The sequence below is a fragment of the Macrosteles quadrilineatus genome, unplaced genomic scaffold (assembly GCF_028750875.1).
Source record: "Macrosteles quadrilineatus isolate MER2022 unplaced genomic scaffold, UCM_ALF_1.0 Scaffold_9__3_contigs__length_116548681, whole genome shotgun sequence".
NCBI lineage: Eukaryota > Metazoa > Arthropoda > Insecta > Hemiptera > Cicadellidae > Macrosteles > Macrosteles quadrilineatus.
Window position 1 is genome coordinate 55,326,394 of NW_026542602.1, and position 24,706 is coordinate 55,351,099.

The following is a 24,706-nucleotide window of genomic DNA, read 5'->3' on the forward strand; positions in this document are numbered from 1 at the left end:
AGCAACCCATTGTGAAGTCAACAAAAGAATTCAAAGTCTCGTCACCACCGCGAACAATGTGCGATTGAGTGAGTTTTATCATAATTACCCTACAATACGAGGGGAAAAGGGTTACGTTTCTCGCTGCCGGCGCTTCCTTCGAAAATATAAAGCCTTTAGAGACTTAATACAGAAATTCTTCTACGTAAACAATCTTTTGTTGGGCGGAATTTCGATGTTCCGGCGTTGCATTTTATTGCGTCCGTATTTGCGCGCCGACTTCCGATATTTCATTACAATAACTTTACCCCGATACCCTCCCTGGTTTTTCACCGTTTTGATTCTATCTTAATCTACCCCCCTCACCCCCCCCCCCCTTCCACCATTCAATTCCGCAGGCGGCGTTTCCACCAGACTAATTACGATCGACGTTTTAATTTTCTTGGTTAACTACAAATATTGGATCTTACAGGGTTTTTTCGGCGAAAGGTGCTAAAGAAAAACAAAGGATTGTTTTAACAAGCACTAACGAAGTTGATTATTGGTCTTTGTTTTGCTGGGCATCTTAACTCAGGTTGTTTTCTCCAAGTAATGTTTTATTAGAGTATCTTCTGTTTTAATATTTGAAATATAAAATCTCCGATCCTTAGTGGATATTGTTATAATTTTTCTCCTACAATTATAACAGACAACAGCCAATTGAATGCCAATTGTTAGTTTGTTTAGTGATTGGTATTCCATTCTACAGCCAACTCCTATTTTCACGAATATCACAAAGAAATAAATCTATTTACTATTTGGTTTCTTTATAACTATTGTTCACTAATTGGGTTCAGCAGTGTACACCAATGTACACTATTTTTCATATTTATGATAAATGGGAAAACCCAATTTTTACCTAAAAACCCCTTTACCATACTCCGGCCATGCTGGTTCACAAACTTATTTGAATAGACGTAAGGTTTTCACATATATCATTTTGAATGGATGTTGGTTTTAGATTTTTTTCTTAAATAAAATCTATTTTGATTTGATTAAGTGTTTTTGGCCTCTGGGGACGTCAAAACGAAAAAAACCTAGATCTAGGTCTAACCAAGACCAACTCTAATTGCTTAAACCATATATGGTAAATTCGATAAAAGCAACAGAGCAACATGCAAATATGTTCAGCAACTGAAGGTGGTACTGAAGTAACAAGTTCCCATACTCATGGGTCAAGTTATCTCATTCTAAGTACAATTGCACAGCACTTCACTCGCGTCGCCGCAAGCCGTAGTTTAATCGAAGTGTCTAAAGTGACTGTACAGTGTACATTGTACAGTGGAACCTTGTATTCCGTCCTTGAGCGGGTGTCTGGCCCAAACACATTATATCTGCGGTTTGTCATATGTGCCGGTGTGTTTTGAGTGTGAGTGTACTTGTGGATTGTTCATTATTTTAATGTATTTTAAATTACACAAATATTGGCGAGCGTTTTTTCATATTTTAAAATATTGTTGTTTTGTTTTCGAGGTTATGTTTAACACGTTAGGTCTGGAAAGATGATTAATGTAGGTTTAGAATGTATAAGTGTGAAATGGTCATAGTTATTAGTAAAGAACTGAATAACGAGAACATTTATGGAACGTCATATGTACTTTGTGTTCAAAATGTTCAGGTATTAATAGGTAACAGTTATTTTGTACCATAAATGGAAACACGATAAATAAAAAGAAGATAAATATTCATGGATGGACACAACATGAGGTTTCAAATGAGAAAAATTATAATTAAGAAAGTAACAACTAAACATACACAAATATAGCTAGCCAAATATTAGCCTATATTCTGCTACTCGTTCGTACTTGTTAAAGGTCCTAGGCAGATTTTTTAGTTCACACTGTGGGGACTTTTTACAACTGAGAACATTAAACACCCCTAAGATTTAGTGGATATTTTAGGATCGCAACCATCACGCTAACATTCCAAAATCACCAAATAAGAAGTCAAATTGTACATGATAAATTAGTGTATAGTTTGTGTAACCATACATGTAACAGTTTCAATTGATAAAAGGTCCGGTTATGCTTCAGACGTGGGATTTGTCGTTCGTTTTTACCCACTCGACGCTCGAGTTCTGCACACCATCACAGACAAAGACAGACTGTCACACTGGCAGACAAGACATCCGATACTCAGCTGATTGTTGTGATCTCTGTAGGCGACAGCTGATTAAGTTTGTCAGCTGTTGATCGAATCAGCTGATCATTGTTGGAGATCCGGTGTTGTTGATGGTCAGAGAGAATACAATGATCCATTCATAATGGTGATATTGCGTTCAAAGAAATGCAAGGTGGAATTGAGTATATAAAGTTGTATTGAGTTAAAGGTTCAGTATTTTAGACTTTAATGTGCCTTAAATTATTACGTATCTTTCATTATTCTATTTTTTCATTACTTACGACAGTTACGCACACTTAAATGAGTTTGTTTTAAGCTGAATGCAAGGTAAATGTGGAATGGAGTGAGATGATCTGTGTAGCTTAGTCACTTACTAATATCAGGTGCTTCTTAAATCAGGACAATTTATTAATAGCCCAATGATCAAGGACAAGCTAACTTTCGAACTGGCTATTTCCAGGATCCGATCCAGCAACCATTTGATTGTAAGGCGAGCACTAAATTTCCATAGCTACATAAAATACTACATCGTGGAAAATTCATAAAAGCTGAACAAATTACCAAACAAATCAAACATTTGAATTTATTATGGATGTAAAAAGAAGTCTTTAAAAATGTACCAAACCCCATTATTGTTTGGAGACTTGTCTTAAAGAACAATTAAATTAGTCCATATCTTAACCCCTTCATTATTAAATTTTTCACAGCGTTGTTTAAATGTGAATACGAAATCGCAAGGATAATAATTCACTTTATCGTTTAACCGATTTTCCTTCAAAATGGATTGTTTACCCAGCATGCAAGTTAATTAATTAGCAACTTATCTACTTTCAAAAACATGTTTGGGTATCTCAATACATAATTTTGCCGAACACGTTTTAAGCAAAACATTCTACTGCGTTGTGAACACTATATCTCTGCAGCATAATTTCTCAAAGACAAACACCCCAAAAAGCCCATCCACAAACACCAATTAATAAGATGCCACTTGTTACAAGTCCCGCTGTTTCTTAACAAACAAGTCAGTTCTCTCTAACGACCCTGTCTACAGATATTCCCTCGCAAACAGACGATTTGCCCCTAATTGTTTGAACTCCATGATGCCACTGTCAACAGACGATATTATATTTGCCGCGTTCGCAATACGCCCATAATTAAGACACTCTTTGTTCGAGGCATTAGTGAGTTAACGCGAATTAATTCACGGTAATCGTTTAAAGGGTTGTGAGTGAAGGTGTACACTGTACCATAACAATTACGATATAAGCTAAGTAACTGAATGGTTATAATGCTGACTATTAGAAGATTATGACAAAAGTCAATAGATTTTCGATGGTTCTAAACCTAACAATAGTCCCAGTAGGATTTCAAAAGTGGTACTTGCTAAAAAAACAGCTGATTTTACTCAATAATGAAGCTATACAGAAGTCACAACAATACCACTCTCGACTTCCATTCGTATTTGAGATATTAGCTCAATCTTTTTATCTTATGATAGAAGTAACTACACGATAACATTACCTAAATTCAAAGAATTCCTTTTAAAATACTGAACATAAAATTTAAGAATCACAAATATCACATTGGTGTATTATTTACCTATTGATGGCAACAGTGTTAGGAAAACCACAAATATTAGGAAGACACTGTAAGGATCATAAACACAAACAAATGACGACACTGACCCGAATGTCATACTATACGTAACAGTTCCATTCAAATATGTATTGTTAAAAACGTGTTTACAGTACTTTAGGGCATGTGACGTTATTTGTTAATGTTTATGATCCATACCGTGTCTGTTCTAACATCCGTAAAAATACTTTACATAAAATAATTCAATTAAAAACATGTATCTTCAAAAACTTATTCCATAGTTTTACTTCATAAATTACTCATGAGAGGAATTAAACTCCCTACCAATTTCATAGTGTCCTAAGTGTTAATAGAGTACAACTGAAATAACTTAAGACACCGTCTACATCCACCCCACACACGGTATATCCACTGCCGCAGCAAGAATGTAGAAATCATTTCCCGGTGAAGGATCTCCGCTACGTGTACCGCATCAGCACTGAGGTATCAGCAGCTGATGACAAATGCCGGTTCTCCTGGGATGCTGACCACATCGCGTATTCATAGGATTGTTCCGCCACATTCCCTCCACCGATCATCACTGCTCCACTGGTCACTGCTCGCCGATTGAAACGTCAAAATAAAATCGTTTTTGTTGCTTGATTATACCTCCGCTTGGTTATAGTGTGATGCGTGTCACTAATGTAATGTTTTAGAAAGATGGGTTTTAATTGTGTTCTCTTTGTGATTATTTTGAAGCACTAACGTCACAGGACATGTTTTTCTATACCGTCATAGTGCACCTATTCTTCGTCACTATGGTCTAATTTATTTTATCAGTCAAGATGGGAACCACCAAGGTGCGTATTTTTAACCCATGAGTGTAGATTGAAGTGAGATATACGTAGCTTTCTTGCTGTTTAGCAAGGATAATTAATTTATAGCCCAATGTTCAGGAACAGCCGGGTCCAGTTTCGAATCATCCAAAAGCTGCTGAATTTTCTCTTTTGATTGTTAGGCAAACACCTAGATCACTACAACCCCCACCAGCCATTCATTAATCTAGGTACTTTATAATCTCCCTCAAAAGTTAGTTTTTGAATTCGTACATATTCATTCTGCCTTTTAGATCATCATTCTATAGTATTTCACTTCATCCGTCCTTCTTCTACCTTTTTTTCATTCTTGATTCCTCCCTTTCAATTTTTAATCCTCTCTTTCTGTATCAAACGATTCTCACAATCCATCATCTACATTTCTCTTTTTTCATCTATTCGATCCTCTATTCCCTTACACTTTCCCTCAATTTTCAACCTTCTACTTCCATCCCGACCACCATACACTCCTGCATTCTTCGGTTTCCACCTCCTCCATTCTGTATTCTCTTCCTCCGTCCTTTAACTCTCCATCTTACACTTCCACCTTACCTCGACTCTATATTCTGTTCATCAGTTGGAACTCCTTCTTAGGCATGCCTCAGTTTCCATCCCAATATACCTCACACTACTCCATACTCCATTTTCTGCATTCTGTGCCTTCTCCTTCCTCCATCCCTCGACTGAGACTCTCCACCCTCTTCTTCCACCCCTATCCACAATACCCATACACAATTTTCAGATTTTTTTAGTTTCCCCCTACATCCTCAATACCTAACTCTCCACCATCTACTTCCATCCTGCACCTTACACACCTCCCATCTTCTGCATTCTTCGGCGCTCCATTCCCCGTCCACCATTCCTCCAGCGACCTATCGGCGAGGAGTGGCCATTGTCTCGTCCAACTTGGACTCGTTACACCAAACCCGGCTCGAAACAATGGTCAATTATGTCAGTATTGATGATTTGGGAACTGGTCCTGGTGCCGGGAGCGGGAGCGCCTCTGCGTGTGTGTGTTGGTGTGCGCTCGCTACTTCGCCTACCGTACGTAGGCTAAGCTTTTGCTCGTTTTTCGCCCACACTTCGCTCACTTCGATAAATATGATTTCGACACTACACGTACCCGGCGACATCATTGTCCTGTGATATTTCACAGTTCGGACTTGAGATATTGTGACACGTCGACTCCCACTTTGTCCCTTGGTTGCATTTGATTTAGTTGATTGACGACGGATCTGCGGGTCTGCCAGTAGGCGTTAATGTCGTTTATAAACAATAAGTGGGTCTGACGTGTCGGCTACCATACGTCAGTGAATCGACCTTGATGGTTATGTTGAAAATGTATTTGAAGTAACTAGAGTAAAAATGTGCGAACGCCAGTGGAATTGTTTACGATTATTTTAAGGGGTCGGTCTAAACCGTGGTCGTGTTGGCATCTAACTTCAACCTTGTTACATATCATCATTGATTGATAACAAATGCTCAAAATGCTCTCGCTTGGAATTGAGCCAGGGACTTTCAGTTTCGAAGGCAAGAACTAGAATCTCAATACCGGTATTGATCAATATAGATACTACTCAGATAACAATGTGATCATCATTATACATGAAGCAAAGTATAATTTCAACGCAATAAGCCACAAGCACCATCAAACGTTTTTGGTCCTTCGAGCCGGATATTCAATTTCGTATTCCCACCGCATATCTCTAGCATTTGCTCGATAAATGATTGTAAGACTCCAATAAACTTACATACACTACGGAAAAGAGACACATCCAATAGCGACCTCTACAATGACAACGATTGTGTAATTGCCTGGGACACAGGTACGGTCGACAACTTTCACAGCCGCAAGGTTGGCATGTAGATTGTAGACACATTGATATTTGAACGTGTGAACCTCTCATAGGTCAAGGTCCACATTATCATCGCCTCTATACCTGCGTGACAGTCTTGGTGTTGCGTATGATTTACCGATTACTCGTTAGGCTCTAGGACAATCCGTACGATTTGTTAGGTTAGATTATCAGATTATCATTATTGGATACGTGTTAGATTATCTGTAGGAATAGTTGTGACAATCATCAACTCTGTTGAACGTAATCACTGAATGATGATTTTGTTGAAATTGTTGATTGCGACTGTGGTGATCTCGTTCTCACGTAATTTTGACTATTGTCGACTAACTTAGGGTTTCATGAATTTTAAACTGAGTTTTTTTTGTTTTATTTCTAACTTACCCTTCAAATTTTATTGGTGGTTTTTTAGTTAATCTATTCTTGACCAAACGATATTTTTCATTAAATTATTCAATGAATAATGCTATTCAACGATAGCTAACAATATAGTACCATGTTAGACGGTTCATTAAAAAACAATATACAAATATATAATGTAAAAAACACACATACAAACTATCAATTTTTTGATTTAAAATGACGAATATTTGGTATATTAAAGGGAATTTTTCAATGACAATAGTTTCTTTGCTTTGCGTAGTCACTACTCTTATAAGTCTAACTTAATTGATTTTCATAAGTTCACCAACGTACTTTGTGTGAGATGTATATCATCCTAAAAATGTATGGATTTCAATAAAACATCAAACTAAAAAACAAATAAAACGGAATTAAAAAACAGTCTGTGATATAATTGAACCCAATGAAACCGAATACCCGCAGATTTTTTAACAAATATTCACTCTTTACCCCGTAGTATTCTTTATTCGAACAGCTACACCCTCAGTTGATATTTTTTCCATGAAGGCCGAGAACACATGTGGCTAATTTAAATGTCCTGCCTCCTGAATCTCGTCTCTGGGGGATGGGGAGCGGGTAATCTGGGAGATTGATGTGGCAGTGAATTATGCACGATCCACGGCCACCTAGATATCTCCCCCCGGACAGTGTCTTGACCGCGAGAAACTGCGTGGAACGACGAGAGACTCAGACTGCCTGTTACTAGAGTGAGATCACTTATAGACCCACGCCATTTATCAAAGTTGTGAACTGAAACATGTTTATATTTGTAACTACGGTCGCATATTTTCTACACATTGGTTCCTCAGTGATGTTGGTTGGATATACCAAAGCATAAAATGTGATTGAATTAAATGTTTCCCGACAGTTTCAAATGACAATTGTATTATTTTTTGTATAGTCCTCCATGTGACTCATTTTTATGGTAGTTATGGTTAGTTATAAAACGAATTGTGTATAATGGCATTGTTGATTTTTAATGCATGACATGGCGTGGTTAAGAAAAATGTGTTTTACAGTCCTAGAACTAAAGGGAAGCTTTTGTCGATTTAGTCCAATTATAACGTTTACAATTCAACTACAGGTTTTCAACAACCACTGACACTGTAAATGCGATTGAGAAACTTACATGACATTATCGAATGTTTAACTTTAACCCCAAACTTGTACCATCACCCAATAATATTCACAACCCACTCTGAACGTAGCCACTATTAACAGCATTACACAAAAAGACACATCCACATCGACCAACTCGTCGAAATCGAGCAAGAAGTGGACGGGTTCAGGAGCGGTGGGAGGATAAGAATCAGGGAGACCGACTATTAGAAAAATTGATGTTATTAAGTCAGCATTAACTAAGAGGCCATCTTCGGCGACCGGGAGCGGCGATTTCATGCGTCCCACAAATTGCGAGTTTAACCCGCAACCCGATTCTGCAATCGTGAATGAAAACGGATAATTGCGTAGGTAATCGACTCGCTACGTGATAGACCGGGGATGGCGGTCCCGTGGTCCCGTGGTCCCGTGGTCCCGTGGTCGCGGCGAATCAGAAATGACGGGGGCGACGAGCTGCTTCTACTGTTAACGGTAGGAACATTCTGTTATAGAACACACAGTTACCATCAGTAGTTAGTAGTGTGAGGGTTGTGAGTCAATAACGAGGTAGTAAACACTCATCATTGTTTTGTGTGTGTTATTTTGGACTTTCACTCACTGGAATGAATTTTTCAGAAAGATATCGTGAACAAGCTCAAAGACGCCTATGGTAAAACTATAGAGAGATATTCCTAACGAAGATGTAGACTACTCCATGATAACACCCTATTCTCAACTCTTCACTATTCGTTCTCCACAAATATACAGTAACTGTCCAACAAAACCCTAATTATTCTAGAGTTCCCTCGCATTCTCCATCCTTCATTTTCAATCATCACCATCCAACAAGATTCACATTTTTCATAAGCCCACCCCCTTGATGATTGCCCACCCCCTTTCCCTTATTTCTAACACCACTGCCCAACAAAACCCAAATCCATCTATGACTCTACCTACATTTTCCCTTCTTCATTTTCAATCATCACCACTAGAAAAAAAAATCTAATTTATTTTCTCCTTTGATTGTCCACTGTTTCGCTTATTTCCACCAATACCACTTTCCAACAAACCCCAAATTTATCTTGTTCCCTCTAATCCTCCATTTCTTCATTTCCTACCAACACCATCCAACATCCATACTCCAGAGTTCCCCGGTCTCCATCTCCACCATCCAACAGCTCATTACTCCACTGTATTTGTCCAAGCCCCACCTCTGCTCCACCGATGCCTCTACCGACCAATTATCTCCGACTATCGGCCTCGCAGATCCTGGTGAAATAGAGTTATAAATCACCAGGTAGAGCTGGTAGCGCTCAAATTCTACATGGTTTATGCCGAGAGCCTACGGCCGCACAAAATATTGGCACTGGTTGTCTCCGGGTCACGATTTTATCTGGCTAATTTCCCCTCGGTCATGTGGCGTATAAACCATTCGTTGACTGCACGAAGTCGACTAGCCACTCGTCCTGGAGGTGAGAGTTCACGGTGACGTCACTCAGGTTGAGTTGTGATTGGATGCGTTGAGAGGTAGGCTAGTTATGTTATGTCAGTGAAAAAAGGATTGCCCAACGAGAAAAGTGGTCTTTGAGTTATGTTACCACAAAATTATGATTTATTCAATACATATCCACAAGTAGCAAACATTTTACTTTACAAACACAGTTTTCCAACTACAGCCAAGCCAGGAACCGTCGTCCCATAAATCCTCTGATCCTATCAGAGCACGGGACTCATTTTGGGGGAGGTGATGAGCAAGGGGGGGGGGGGGTGGCGTGTCTGGTAGCACAATTAGAGCCGCTCTGAATTGCAAAACAAGCGAACCTCACAATTACATGCAAATACACAGATGACCCGGCCAGATACAGGCTGAGGACGACTCGCTACCGTCTTGAGGGGGCGACAAGTAAAAATAATGTCTTGGTGGGAGACATGCTTTATGTGCATGGGGTGGTCACGAAGTAAAATCTGGTATTGACTCTAGCAATGTTATATGCTTCAATTATTTTGAACGTTCGAAGTTCAATTGTTTTCTATATAAGTTGGACGTCAAGATTTTTTTCAATTTCCTGGGGTATCGTCGTAATATCGTTTAGGTACCTGCGTAAACACTGTTCCGCGCACAAAAAAATCATTGTTAAATAGTCAAAAACATAAAACACAAATCGAAAACAGAAGACAAACTACCAACAAAACAACTTAAACTCCCCCAAACCTCGATGCAACGACGCAACAAACAGCTCCGCTTCTCGCACCCATGCAAGTATAATCAACCTCTTGATGTTATTGATACTTCCCTCCTTCTCACTCACACAAACGTACACGCGCACACACACGGGCGCACCCGCGTCCCCGTCGCCTCCGAATGTATCACCTTTCATTATTTTTAACCATGAATAAATTTACATGATGCTGTATGGAAACCGGCATCGATTTTCGTTCGCCCTCCAAATCAATTTTCTAAATTGGTCTCCGTCGTCTCACGGCTTCGAGGCGTCGGAATTCATTTGCGTTTTTGTTTTGTCTTTGATTTGTGTTTTGTTACGGTGGTTTTTGAGCCATTGTCTTTGTTTGGCTTAGGGTAAGGTACTTGTTGGTGTAAATGGACTAGCAACGGCGGTGTTTTAATGTTTTATAGCAATATTTTAGTAAATAACCCTTCCAATGGCGTAGCAATGAATTGCAAAAAAATCTACAATATGACCGAATGCTTATTGCTTAAGTCAGAGAATGGTTACACGCTAAGAAATGGAGAACGAGGAATAAAACCATTGCAGGAATACAGCGTGAAATTTCTCTGGAAACTTTAATTTCTTCCAACATTTCGACATTATAAATGTTAACAAAAAATATTAAGCTAGGAATTTATACGACCGTATAAAAACCAAATATTGTAACGTTACGTAGCAGCTATTTCAATATAGAGTACGTAGTGAATTTCACCCGTATATTTCCAAGACGCATGAGAAAAAATGTCAAACTTCTTAAGAAATGCTATAATTTTATTTTTTGCAAAGTAACGAGATTGTACTCAAAGACCGTGGATTTAGTTCAACCTGATTTTCATGCAAAGAGAAAAAACGAGTTCATTGTATAACGCTGGTTTTCAAATTTTTTTTTTTTAACTTAACGATTGGGAACAACTGCCTGTGCAAAACATTTCATTTTTTGAATTTTGATTGTTATTTATTCTATTTGCACTTACTTACCCTCTTGGCTTTACACATGTATATATTAGACACATTTCAATGCACGACAAGGACTTCTCGAACCTATCCGTCTGGATGGTCACTAAAGCCCGTACATTTACGGATCCAGTTTATGGGCTGTTAGGATTTGCATGGAGCCCCAAGGGAGCCGGTCACTTAGGGTTCGGTCCAAAAACCGCCCCCGCCTCAGGTTTATGTCAAAGTCCCTTCAGCGAAGCTATTGTTTCACGGAGAGATGACTCTGCGAGTTTTATCGTGTCCTTGGGGCATTCTGATCCGACGTGTCTAAAATTCCCCATAGAAGTAACTGGAGTCTGGAATCTATCCATGTATAATGATGAAATATCTTAAGTGTTTTGTCACACACAAAAAATAAATTTGTAACTGTACAAAATTTGGAGAAATTTCTAGTTTAAGATGGTTCCTAATGTTTCGTCATAAATACAAATGCAATTCATTTTGGAAACAGATAAGGGACATACAAATTGGAGACAAAAAATAAACTCAGTACTATCCCCTAAAAAATACTTTTTCTTTCTTTCCAGTTTGCACCTAGCTAATGTAGCCTTCTTGAAATACTGTATGTATTACAAAGCTTTGACGAAAAAAATAATAACACTGACTAAGACATCAATTTGGTACTCATTCACTTAAAAAACTTTACATATTGTGCTCTGAGTTTATCCAATTTGCAATTTCATCGTGAGGGAATCAGTTATAATAATAAAAACGATTTAACCAACACCAAAAACTACAACAAATCATTACACAGTTCAACACCACAACCCAATCAAGAAAATACTGAGGAACTAACCATGCAACCTTCTAAATAATATGTGAACGTATAATATTTCACCCCCTCGAATATTACCAATCTATATAGGATATATTTTAATCAATATATGTTAATACCTTAGTGTGTATTTGTACAAATAAATGTCTTTACTCACCATGAGGTACCCAGCCGTGAGAGCAGGACTCGCAGTAGCGAATATGCAGCTTGCCAGGAGTGAAGCACTCGCAGGTACATCCGGGGACTGTGCACCGGATAGCCTGGAACACACGAGAACATTATAGAACACAAAGTCAAAAAATATTGGATGAACAAGAAAATTAGGGTAGTCCTTATAATCTCAAACTTTGGGGTAGTTAGAGGAAACAAAGTTAACACCAGAACATAGACATTGGATTGGGATATGTTCATTGAAGGGTTGGAGTTATCTGTGTAAGTTCAGTAGTTACTGGATAGGGGATGGAGTTAGTATCAATCTTACCGCAACACAGAAGAAAGTTTAAGTTAATGAAACGATATATATGTACAAATAGAGGGTCTTAATTTCATATGAGCACTTAGTTGGGAAAGTTGTTTAGTTAACAGGAACTAGGAAAAGAAAAGGATGCACTGATCCTATATAGAACCTCAACATGTATATGGAAATTGATAAGAGATCACGTCATTAATGTAAAAATTGGTCAAACGTAAAAACATTGAAAACATTTAATTTGTGTGACACAAGTAAATCGAATATAGAAATTAATAAAGAATCAGGTATCAAAAAAATAATATGATCCTATGGACTGATTTTCGATAGTCACCAAATGTTGGAAATGTACTCAAGGTGATTTATATCACGATTATGACGTCTTTAACCATAAGGTCAAGCCAAAACTGCAAAATCCTAACTATAGAATGTTTGATATGACTTCGGGTTAAGAAAGCTATTCTGAAATCAACATTTACCTAAAAAGATAGCGGATTCAAAAGTTCTTAAACACTGAAACAGAGCTATAGTCAAAATTTAATTTTCGTAACATATTAATACTTAAGCTCAATCTAAACATCTCTTTAATTCAACCCTTAAATCGGTTTAAGGAATTTTACACCAATATTTGAAACCACGAAAGTCCTACAGCGTTATCTCCCCCATTAGCATGTGCTGTTTGTATCGCAATAACGTTAACTTTACGACCCCCCACCCCCGGGTCCGTTGTAGGGGGGGGGGGGCAGTTTGTATCGTGGGCAGTTCTACCCCCGGGTCAAGCGTAAGGACTAGTAACGCCTTATTCAAATTGGGGTTACGCGTTTACCCATGGGTGCCATAACCGGGGGCTACAATGCCCTCTGCATTTGTTTCTTTTTCATTTTCTAAAGTGGACAAGAAAATTCAGTCTCGGATGTTCTGTTTGTTATTCTCAGGTGTTCATTTGAATATTTCCATCCACCTCGGGGATCGCTTTACATTTATTTCATCGCAAATTGTACTTGGTTAAATGGTGTTAGCTGATCAGTGTTTGGAAAAGTATTTATTTGATAAGCATGTTTAGGAACTGGCTCATAGTATTGGAACCAAAATACATGTTTTTTCGTAAACGAAAACTTATATTCTTTGACATACCAAAATATTAACTGACATTAATATTTAACTGTAATTCAAATCAAGCTTTGAGTGTAAGAATTGTCGTCAAAATTTGTATTCGCTCATCCAAAGACGAATCTTTTAAATCAACTTTTTCGCTTGCATTTATTCTATTTAGGGCTTTGAATATCTATACTTTTATGTGAAATTTATAATTATATTATTGTGGCTGAGCAACTCTAAATCAATCAAATTCGCAGAGAAAATGACTCTAACAATTCAATTTTAAGTTATGGATGTCTTCCTGAGGAGAAACTATTTAAATAATATAATGTCACGAAGCGAGATGTTTTAGTAGCCTACGCGTTGTGTATTTTTTCTTCAAAACAATTTGTTTTCACTTATTTACATACCAACACAAATACGGAGAGACCTCACTCTAGTAGCTTAACAAATAGTTCAAACCCAAAACCATTCTAAAACACAAACCATTTCCAACGTGTACTTTAAACAGAAGGAAAAATAAAGTGATATTATTTGATCATCCAAAAATGCCATAGTATGTATTCGGCGATTCTGAAACAACCATCATTGGTACAAAATTCAAAACCGATTGGAATGTTTCGTGTTATTGACAATGCGCGGATGACACTTACTGTTGTAATTATCACCGTTGCCATGACAACAACTACTCAGGCTCGTTGTACCCTCCACTTGACCGGCCCCGTTGCCCCTGGATTTTCATTTTCACCCCCCCCCCTCCCCCTTGAAAACATCACTGACAACCATCAGTTGTCTGGTATTACATTGGCAACGACTGCATAATACGCGAATGCGATGAAAAAATAGGCTAGAGGATTAGTGTATCAATATCGTGAATACAGTTTAAAAGAAAATTTACATAAGCGATGAATTAGCACTGAACCTTTTTTATGTAAACAAAAACAACATGAAGTAACTGAATTTGAGGATTACCCAAGGGGAATTTGAAAGTAGAACGTACTATATGGTATTTTAAATCTTCAATAAAATTTTGAGCCGGTAGTTGGAAAAAATAATCCGACCGATTAAGTGAAGCATTACGACCTACACTTTAAATGCATGACAAAGTTTTAAACTACTGTTTCGTAAATGCGTGACTTTTCTTGAATTCCGATAACTTAACTGTTATTTGAGTGTACAGTTTGCAGTATGGAAGCAAATTACAACTAACATAAAACTATTTTCTTAATATAAAATTTTCCATAGAATTGTTACAATTTATAATAATTGGATTACAATAAATTCAGTGTATTGACACTGAAGGTTAACAACCAAATTGCAGAATGTTTAACATGGACACAATACTATTCAAGTCAAACAGAATGGAGAACGTACAGTAGACCGACACTTGTAGTTAACACGTTAAGGTGGCGCTACAGTTAACACCCGGTCGATATTTACTCTGACTACTGGACCAGTACTGACGGAATGTGGTAAAATGACCGAGTCAAACGCAACGAGAAACGAACTGTAGCTTTTAATATACAGTATTTTATCTATGACTATTCATAGAACTATAGTCTGTGTGATGAATCCTGTCTCCACCTGGGACTGGTTCAGGATTTAAACCACTGGCTAGTCGACGGAGCATCATGAGACAGGTTCCATCACACATACTGTAGACATTCCATCCTCATTTTAAAGTCGTCACCGTGTTTTTCGATCAAAATGGATTTACCTGATGTGAGCCAGTGACGGATTGCACTAATGTAAATAAATTATGTACTGATTTCTGTTAAATACACTAAATTTTCATCGTCAAACTGATGGAGCGACTTTTTGTATATGCAACAAACTATCTCAGTACCTAACAAAAACTAATTAAAAATTGAATGTTATACTTTAACGCACTCTTTGAGTAGCTTATATAACTATGTTCTTTTTTAATAAAAAATATACTACAGGTAGTCTATAGATAAAATGTCTACTTCACTATACAAAATCTAATGCTTTTATACAACTTTGTTCCTTTGAAAAATGGAATCATAATCCCTAGTCTACCATGTATTACAGCACGCAGATGAAGTATTTTTAACGCGAAAATAAATTATAAAAGAACTCCACAAGACACTCAAAGAACGTCAAACACACCCCACTCGGCGCATCTTCCCCATCAATAAAACGTGATTGATAACACTCCGCGGAAGAAAACGTGTTGACAAAGAGCTCCGTTCTGCCCCGCGTTTCAAAATTGGAAACCAAACAGCCGTTGGGGCGGTTCATTATCAAAATCAATATTTTTTGTGCATCCTGCTGACTCATCAATTCAACACCTGTCGCGTCCGTAATTGTGTCAGTGCCTTTATGCTTCCAAATTAACGTGTTTCGATTGACACTTGAATTGTCCCGTCGCTGACGCTAGTTGGAGGCAATTTTCCCGGGTAAGGGCCACTTTTCCCGCCAAAAGTGCTGACATCGCGACTTGTATTGTATTGTTGGAGAAGGTGTTTTAGGATGTCTGTTCTGTAGGTGTCTATACATTTTTTTACTAAAAATGTGTGTAATGATAAAATGTATAATATAGATGTGTGTAATGTTTGACATTGGAAATTTTTTTAACTGAGGTAATCAAGGTTTAGCGATAAGGTCTTTTCTAGTATTCGTGGATAAATCTATGTAATTGTTTCTACTTATTTTTGTCGTATATCACCGAGCTTCTAGACACTGAAAGACACGTTTTCGATGAAAGCATTATTTTCAGTTAAAATTATTAACAAATATATGTATTAAGTTTAAACTCTCAATAGCTTCATCTGAGTATAATATTTTACAATTTTCACTTGCATCATTTTAGTGTGCTATAAAATAATTCCTTATCGCCGATCCATCACCTTAACATACGTTTAACCCTATTTGAAAATATTTAAATTGTTATCACGTTAGGAAACGTTGGAAAATAATCTTCAAATTTAGTGAACATGCTTATAAAAGAGAGTTCCTTTTCGTCTGAAACGCTTGTGATTTCGTTTTAAAGTTAACAGCTATAGGTGAGCTTCGAACCATTTGACCAAGGTATTATTGCATTGCTAAAATCCATTGGTGATTCGGTTTGTGATACTCCAAGAAAGAACGTCTGCGATCCTACCACTACACACACCCACTTTTTTCACTATTCGCAAACAAACTTTTATTCGCAAACCTTTTCACAAACTAGGAATCATTTTCAATCACCCTATAGACGATTTCTCCAAGTCCCGCATGCAAAACGCATAATGACGTAACCGCTAACGAAACGGCCTCAAATGGCCCGAGGAGACAAATGTGTTCGCGCCCTCGCGATGTTTCCATTTTATTCGAAAAGGAAATAATAAGGAGTTGGCGTCGTTGTGACATATTAAAATGACTCCCTGGGGCCGCAGTTTAGAACCCTTGCTGGTGTCACTGCCCTATTATAAGGGCAGATGATGTATAGCGCTTATCAGCCCGAGATGTACGACTGGCGATCTATCTTGCGACAGAAGGAAGTCCAAGGCTCGTTTTTCATCCCTTAAATACCTCAGTTTATTTACTGTACCGTGTCGAAGTGATGAAAATTAGGTGTAAAGAGTGGGGGAATTTGGCGGTTTGTAGGTTTAGGAAGGTAGTTTGACCTGATCTCCATAGACATATTTCCAGTTTCATTTAATAGTTCAAACATAAAATGTTTACAAGGAGTTGTGAAAACAGAACTATTCCTGCAACTTGAGTTTTAAACATGTCAAGTGCTCACTTGTGCTCGTGTTTCTTTAAAGTTTAGACATTGCATGACTGATTTTTAATATTTAATTACGAGTAACTTTAGTCAGTTACTAAAATTAATGTAAACATACACGTTCACAAAGTTTAATAAATTAAAATACACCGTGATTGAATAACGATTATGCTTATCAATTGAGAAGGCAAACATCAATTGAGGATGAATGATAAAATGCAAATAATAGCTTTTTACCGAGAATGCAATTCTTAGTTGCTACAGTACATTATGCGAACATATTCCCACTAGCTTTTTGATTGCAGGTTAGCACACAACCAAGCTCCTACTGTATGACAGTCATTGTTTACATTTTATTGATTATATATGCCGACACTTTATGGAGCTATATATGGAGGACCGATTTTAAAGCTGGAGATTAACCAATGAATACAATTAGACCCCTCAGGAGCAGTACTAATTTTGCGCTTCCATAGAGTGCCTCAAACATTTCTTCCGTTGAAAAATTACAATCAAATAACTTCACAATTAACACGCACATACTCTAGTATTGTACCAGCCACAGCTTGTACAGTAGCACTCAAACACACCCGTCGTCTGTTCTAGCTGTCGAAGGGCTGCAGGCTGCTACCCCCAGAACTCGATGACTCTCGCAACAACAGATGACGTCCATCACATTCAAGTGTGAACCTCTCGATGACTTTACAAACGTCTGACGTGCGAAGGATCGAGTGTCGTTGGGTCCAATGATAGGGACAAAGACCCCGGAGACTCTTCACCGATTGTCTTTGACACCGGTGGAATGTCTGAAGATGATCAGGACGAAGTTATTTCGGGTGGGAATAGTTGGGAATGATTCCCAATCGATGGGACATTTTGAATGATCGTGGAAAAATATTACTAAAAAAATCAATAATTTGTGAAATCGTGATCTGTTTTCATCTCCTCATCATCCCAACATTACCGATTCCACTGCAAAAGAGTTCAACATCGTTTTCCAGGATAGCGTTTTTGATTCCACAAATAGCCTAAAATGTGTTGATTTCAAACAATAAACTCATGTGAACGATACACCATTACCTAACAACAACAAAATTACAAAAATGTACATTCTATTTACAAAAATCCTGATGACTTTGATAAGTCTGTTAACATACTAACCAAACAAGTCCCGACTAATACTAAATGACATGGCAAAAAGTATGTATCAAACCATAATTTCGATTAAAAATATGAGAAGCAGTAAAAATAATCTTCCGGCAGCCATCTTCTCACCGCGGTAAACCACATATTGTCCGGCCAATACCCGGGCGATTACGGGGCGGGCGAACCTCCAGCACAAAATTGAAACGTGCCAGATCCATCAGCGCGGCCAGTTACGGGCAATAAACTGTAATTTACAGGTAATTAAATGGGATCGGGTGTAGAGACGGGTTGTGTAATTATTGGATATTTATAAGGGCCTCAGTTCGCACGGCCTCGAGGTCAGAGGCCGCTTCTGACTGGAATATTAGTGACACTTCCTGCGCCGTCTACCGGGAACTGGCTGCGCTGTAACTACTGGGAATCTTGGGGGGGGGGGCTAGATGCGCTGTAACTACTGGGTCTCTTGGAGCTGGATGTGCTGTAACTACTGACAATCTTGGGCTAGATGCGCTGTAACTACTGGGAATCTTTGAGCTTGACGCGTTTTAACAACTGGGAAGTTTAATGCGCCGTAACTACTGGTAAACCTGGAGCGTCATGCGCTGTAACAAATGGTAAAATTGGAGCGTCATGCGCTGTCACAACTGGAAAGTTTGATGATGTGCTGTAACTACTAGTAAAATTGGAGCGTCATGTGCTGTAACTACTAGTAAAATTGGAGCGTCATGCGCTGTAACTACTAGTAAAATTGGAGCGTCATGCGCTGTAACAACTGGGAATCTTGTCGCTCAGTGGTCGTACCTACTAAGAATCTTAGAACTCGATGCATTGTAACTACTAGGAATCTTGAGAGCTTGATGCGCTGTAACTACTGGGAATTTAATTGATATTGTTCTGTTGATATTGTTCTGTAGCCTTAGTATAGCTTGGCATTTACTGCTCACCGCTATCAAGACTGTTGCCATTGTGGAAAAGCTACTGGGAATATTTACGAATAATGTGCTATAGCTACTAAGAATCCCATTACTACTTTAATCTTCGTACCTACTGCACACTGTGCCCAGGTAATTTTTAAATCAAACACTTTATTTTACTGTACGGTATAATCACGATCCTGTAAACCGAAGAATTCTCCAATAAAACATCGCGACTTCTAATAGCCACTATCGTCGCAATAAAACAACTAGGAGCCGGGGATTGTCATTAGTCGCTGCTTGCGAGGCAGAGCACGTAGAAGGTACTTTACCACGGCCTTCCATATCGGTTACCCATAATGCCTCCTGTATCGGTTACCCACAATGCCTCAGTGTCCAGCAGCCGACGCGAAGGTCTGCCAGTGTCCACCAGCCCGGGAGGATTTGCCGCCATTAGTTGCGGTGACGCTGTCGCTGACGACATTCCTCATCTCGTAATTATACATTCTCGCCTCTAAACAGCGGGTGTTGAAACCTAAATCTGCAATTGGGCCAGGTTGCGTCAACGAATCTTGTGGTCACCGGTGTCGTGTGAAAATTGTTTCGTTCGAATATGTCAGAGTTACGTGCAGGTGGCTGGAAATGATCGCCAGTGCGGAAAAGATTGTCTTTATACGATTCTAGTAGGTTATTTTTGTTTTAGTTAGTTTTGCTATACATTATAGTGGGAAAACTAAGAAAACTGGTACAAATGTAATGCATGTCGCTTCTTTAATGTCAAAGAAGAATGTTTACGGAACATTAGGGTAAAATACGCTGAGGAGCAAACTGGTAAGGAAAGATATCTGCAATAATGATACGTCCTAAAAAAATACATATAAAATTCAATCCGGTACTTGGGTATTATACCAACCACACCTAAATGTGGGTTAGGTCACCACACCTAGGTTAGGTTAGGATAGGTTATCCTCCGGTTATCTCAACCTAACCTAACTTAACCTACCCTAGCCTGACCTAAAGGGTAACCAATTTAGGTGTGGTCCGTAATACAGTACCTTCAATCCACATCCTTATATTCTCTACAAACTGTAACCATTCCCCTATAATCTCTCAACACAAGAATCAATACCAATATTAAAATACATCTGACTGGCAAGAATCGCCGGGTAGAACTGAGGGGAGTCAAGAGCCATTACGATCTGATGAAGAGGAGGGCAAACATCTGAGCGGCGCTTCAGTACTATTCACGAACCTCTCACAGCATCTCTACAACTCCACATCTCTTCATCTCCACACTTGCTACGGCGCCGAGATACGTCTTGTTGTGAGATGCAAGTCATCCTGCATTGAGTATAGAGGCCATCGGTCCCCATAGTGTTATGTTTGTCATCCTACTTGAATAGGAATTTCAGCCTCCTATGTTTTTAGTAATGTTTGATATGTTTGTCGAGCATTGATGGAGCATTCCGATTTACGTATTTGTATTCGATTTAGATGTATAGTAGATGTTTGTCACATAACTTTGAATAAGTGAAATGGTCCATTATACTTTTTTTTAAATTTAATTCGTACTGAATTTGTTGGTTTACTGTAATGTCATCTGTTGTAAAATCTTGTTTCTTGGGTTCAACTTTTTTTCTGTCAACCCTTAATCTGAAAAAAATTCAGTTCGGCCAAAGTTTTAGGTATAGGCATCATATACTATACCTCTCCTACTTCATATTAACTACAAAGAATACACCATATTTATATTTAACTAAAAAAATATTGAATTTTGTTTAGCTTTTTTAGACGATGTTTAGACGAATGGCCCCAGAAGCTGGTGGGCATTTAAAAGTTAAAATAAACTATCACTATTAGGAAGATAATGAGAACATTTCGACGAATTGCAAAAAAATCAAGACAAATAAGATAAAAAAATGTACTTAACATTAAAAAACTCCAAAAATAAATCATCAAAGCCAACACCGTTGATACAAAATTTAAATGAAAAAACAACAGCTCAAACATATCAAAAGAGGTCATTCAGAATAACCTACATGTTTCCTAAAAGTCATTATTCATATCATAATCAAACAAGCACCTCCCCCACTGCATGTCAACATACTATAATTTCCCACTTTGCCATCGAGATAAGATTCAACCCTTTCCCACCACAGCGACATCCCCGCCTGTCATGTCAAAGTACGATATTTTTGTGCGGTTAGGTTGGTAACGACTTGTTAAGTAATTAAGATAAGGTCAGTCTTTTAACCCTTTGTGAACGTCAGGTGGCAAAACTGATAGACTTGTTCGTGCTGTAAGAAAACAGTTCTCCAAATCTCGGGTTGGATTTATTCTGTGGCATTGAAGGGTGATTTTGGGAATTTTAAAGGGATTTGGGAGCTAAAACTTCTTTAGAGATATTAAAATATGATTTATTGACACTTTATTACCTTCTAGTACAGTAATTATTATCAGGAATATTGTTGAGGACAGTTGCAATTTACTTAAATAAAAGACTTTGCTTTCCTTGATCAAGAAACATAAAATAAATGAACGTGTACGAGTTTTAAAATTTAATTCGTCCATAAATACAGTAGTAATTTTTAATTCACAAATTATAGTGCAAATGACGGAAAAGTTAATAACCAATACATAGTCTAGCCATATAAAAATATATGTTGTTTTTGGGTCTTTTAATGTCCTAATTTGCTCAGTTAAAGATTCCTACAAAAATTTAAATATTTTGCATAACATTTCAGTGTGTTATTTTCTGGATCCGTTTTATGGTTATAATGTCCTCTTATGTAAAATATTCTTGAAAATATCCAAATTGTTTTGATGAATATTTTCAGTATGGACGAACATTTTGGATCGATTGTTAAATATTTCGGTTTTGAGTATTTGGATTCAAATCATGCCCATCATCAATAATTTTACACCATCTGTTTTTTCATAGTGTTTTACCCAAACTATTCCATCTAGTGTACAAAATATTTCCCTTGTCACTAGTGGAACAAAACTCTCGGCCATCGAGTATGTCCAGCGGCTTGGTCAGTCAAAGGACACAAATTATCACTCCGCTACCGAACAGCGGCTCCCAAAGAGACTTTGCCTAACCAATTGACGTGGACCACCCCTTGACAGGGTGTTGTCTCTAATGGTTATACCCTGGGTGTGGCCGAGCTATGACCTCACACTAACACTGACACTAACATACACTAACACACACTAACACTCACACTAACACGTGACTGATCGTCACTGATTGACAACAATCTTTCTCGATGAGGTGAATCGCAAGTCGATGATTAAGGACAGTGGACAATGTATACAACACCTATAGGCTACACACACTCTATACAACACCTTAGGAACATCTGTCTGAATGTTTTATACTATACTAGCTGTAACCCGCGGGCTTTGCCCCATTTAACTTCTTAATTTTCAAGATTATCTCGTTCGCATGGCTCAATCACGTCCTGGTTGAAGTTTGTTCGCTACGCTCACTCACCTTTAGGTTGGAGCTCTTTCGCTACGCTCACTCACCTTTAGGTTGGAGCTCGTTCGCTGCGCTCACTTGCCTTCAGGTTAGCTCGTTCGCTACGCTAACTCGCCTCCAGGTTGAAGTTCGTTCGCTACGCTCACTCACCTTTTGGTTGCAAATTAGCTGTTGTCATAAATGTAAAAGAAATAATAGTGCTGCACCCTGTTGGTAATCCTTGTAACTTTAATGCTATTGAACATCATAGAACAGAACCAACTTGTTTAATTGAAACAGCTGTTAAGATTCAATAATTCCATTTCTCATAAGGTTAACATGGGAAACTCCAGAGCCACTGGGGCGGAGCCCGAAAGGATTTTTGAAATAAGAATATGCCTATATGTTAATCGGGAATGTGAGCTATCATCATGCCAAATTTCAGCCCAATCCGACCAGTATTTTTCGAGTTTACTTTTCCCATACACACATACAGCAACCACCTCTTTTTTATAATAGTACTAGTTGAACCCGGCAGACGTTGTCTTGCCTTTGACTATTTATAATCCCGCGGGCTATGCCCCGTTTAACTTCTTAATTTTCAAGATGATCTCGTTCGCATGGCTCAATCACGTCCTGGTTGAAGTTCGTTCGCTACGCTCACTCACCTTTAGGTTGGAGCTCGTTCGCTACGCTCACTCACCTTAAGGTTGGAGCTCGTTCGCTGCGCTCACTTGCCTTCAGGTTAGCTCGTTCGCTACGCTAACTCGCATCCAGGTTGAAGTTCGTTCGCTACGCTCACTCACCTTTTGGTTGCAAATTAGCTGTTGTCATAAATGTAAAAGAAATAATAGTGCTGCACCCTGTTGGTAATCCTTGTAACTTTAATGCTATTGAACATCATAGAACAGAACCAACTTGTTTAATTGAAACAGCTGTTAAGATTCAATTCCATTTCTCATAAGGTTAACATGGGAAACTCCAGAGCCACTAGGGCGGAGCCGATTGGACGGATCACGAAATTGATGGTGTATAAACCTATTCCATGACATTCTACACGTATGTACCAAGTTTCGTGGCAATCGGTTCAGCGGTGTCTGAGTTTATCACTGCCAAACAAACAAACAAACAAACAAATATATATACAAACATCCTCTTTTATACTTATAGATAGATAGATAGATTTGAATATGTGATCTTGCTTAAACAAAACAATGTTCATTATAGAGTTTGGTAAATAACGTATGCTTAGGGTGTCTGTAAATCAATACAGTTAGGTATAATTCTGCAGATGATAAAATAGACATAGCAATAACATTTGGTTTGATCTTAAATTGACTTTATAACTTAAACCTAAAATTTCTCTAAAATGACCCAATTTTGTGTAAACATCCTAGTTAAATTATGTTACCATTTTCCCTTCATATAACATTTCTACCCAGAATAGGCCAAGTTTTTGTTTCATCGTCCAAGTTAAATTTACGTTTTTCATTTACAGGAAATTTTATCAATTCTAAATTACCCACAAAAACTTTACTCGAATAGCATCTCCAGTAACCATACAGAATTTCCACTATTCCATCACACCAATCGTTTCGAATCCACCAAACAGCAGTTTTATTGAATCGCCGCATTCTAATTAAATCTGACCAGCGCAGTGGACTCGGCGCTCGCCCGAGTAGAAACCGAACGCCAAAGCGATGACGGGACAAAAATGTCAACAACGCCAAAGGGATTTCACGAGCTGCCGAGCAAACGACTCCCAAACGCGCGTTGTCAAAACACAAACGGAGCGACATTTTAATTTTGAGCCCGCTACCCGCGTTCCAATTATATACCGCGGGTGGTTTAATGACAATTTGAGCTGTAAACGCGCCCCTTGCTCGGCCTCGCGCGGATTTTATTAAAACATTGTTTATCCTTTAATACCCGCGGGTTTTTC

At 38.3% G+C, this 24,706-nt stretch overlaps 1 protein-coding gene across 3 annotated transcripts in view; it reads right to left on the minus strand.

The window, feature by feature from the left end:
- The window catches only part of LOC129004343 (zinc finger protein basonuclin-2-like), a 174,188-nt gene that overhangs the window by 74,211 nt on the left and 75,271 nt on the right, over window positions 1–24,706 (minus strand). For all 3 annotated transcript variants that reach the window (XM_054432905.1, XM_054432904.1, XM_054432903.1), the window contains one exon: window positions 12,102–12,204. In XM_054432905.1, coding sequence (XP_054288880.1) covers window positions 12,102–12,204 — 103 coding nt within the window. The remainder of the gene's footprint in view (window positions 1–12,101; window positions 12,205–24,706) is intronic.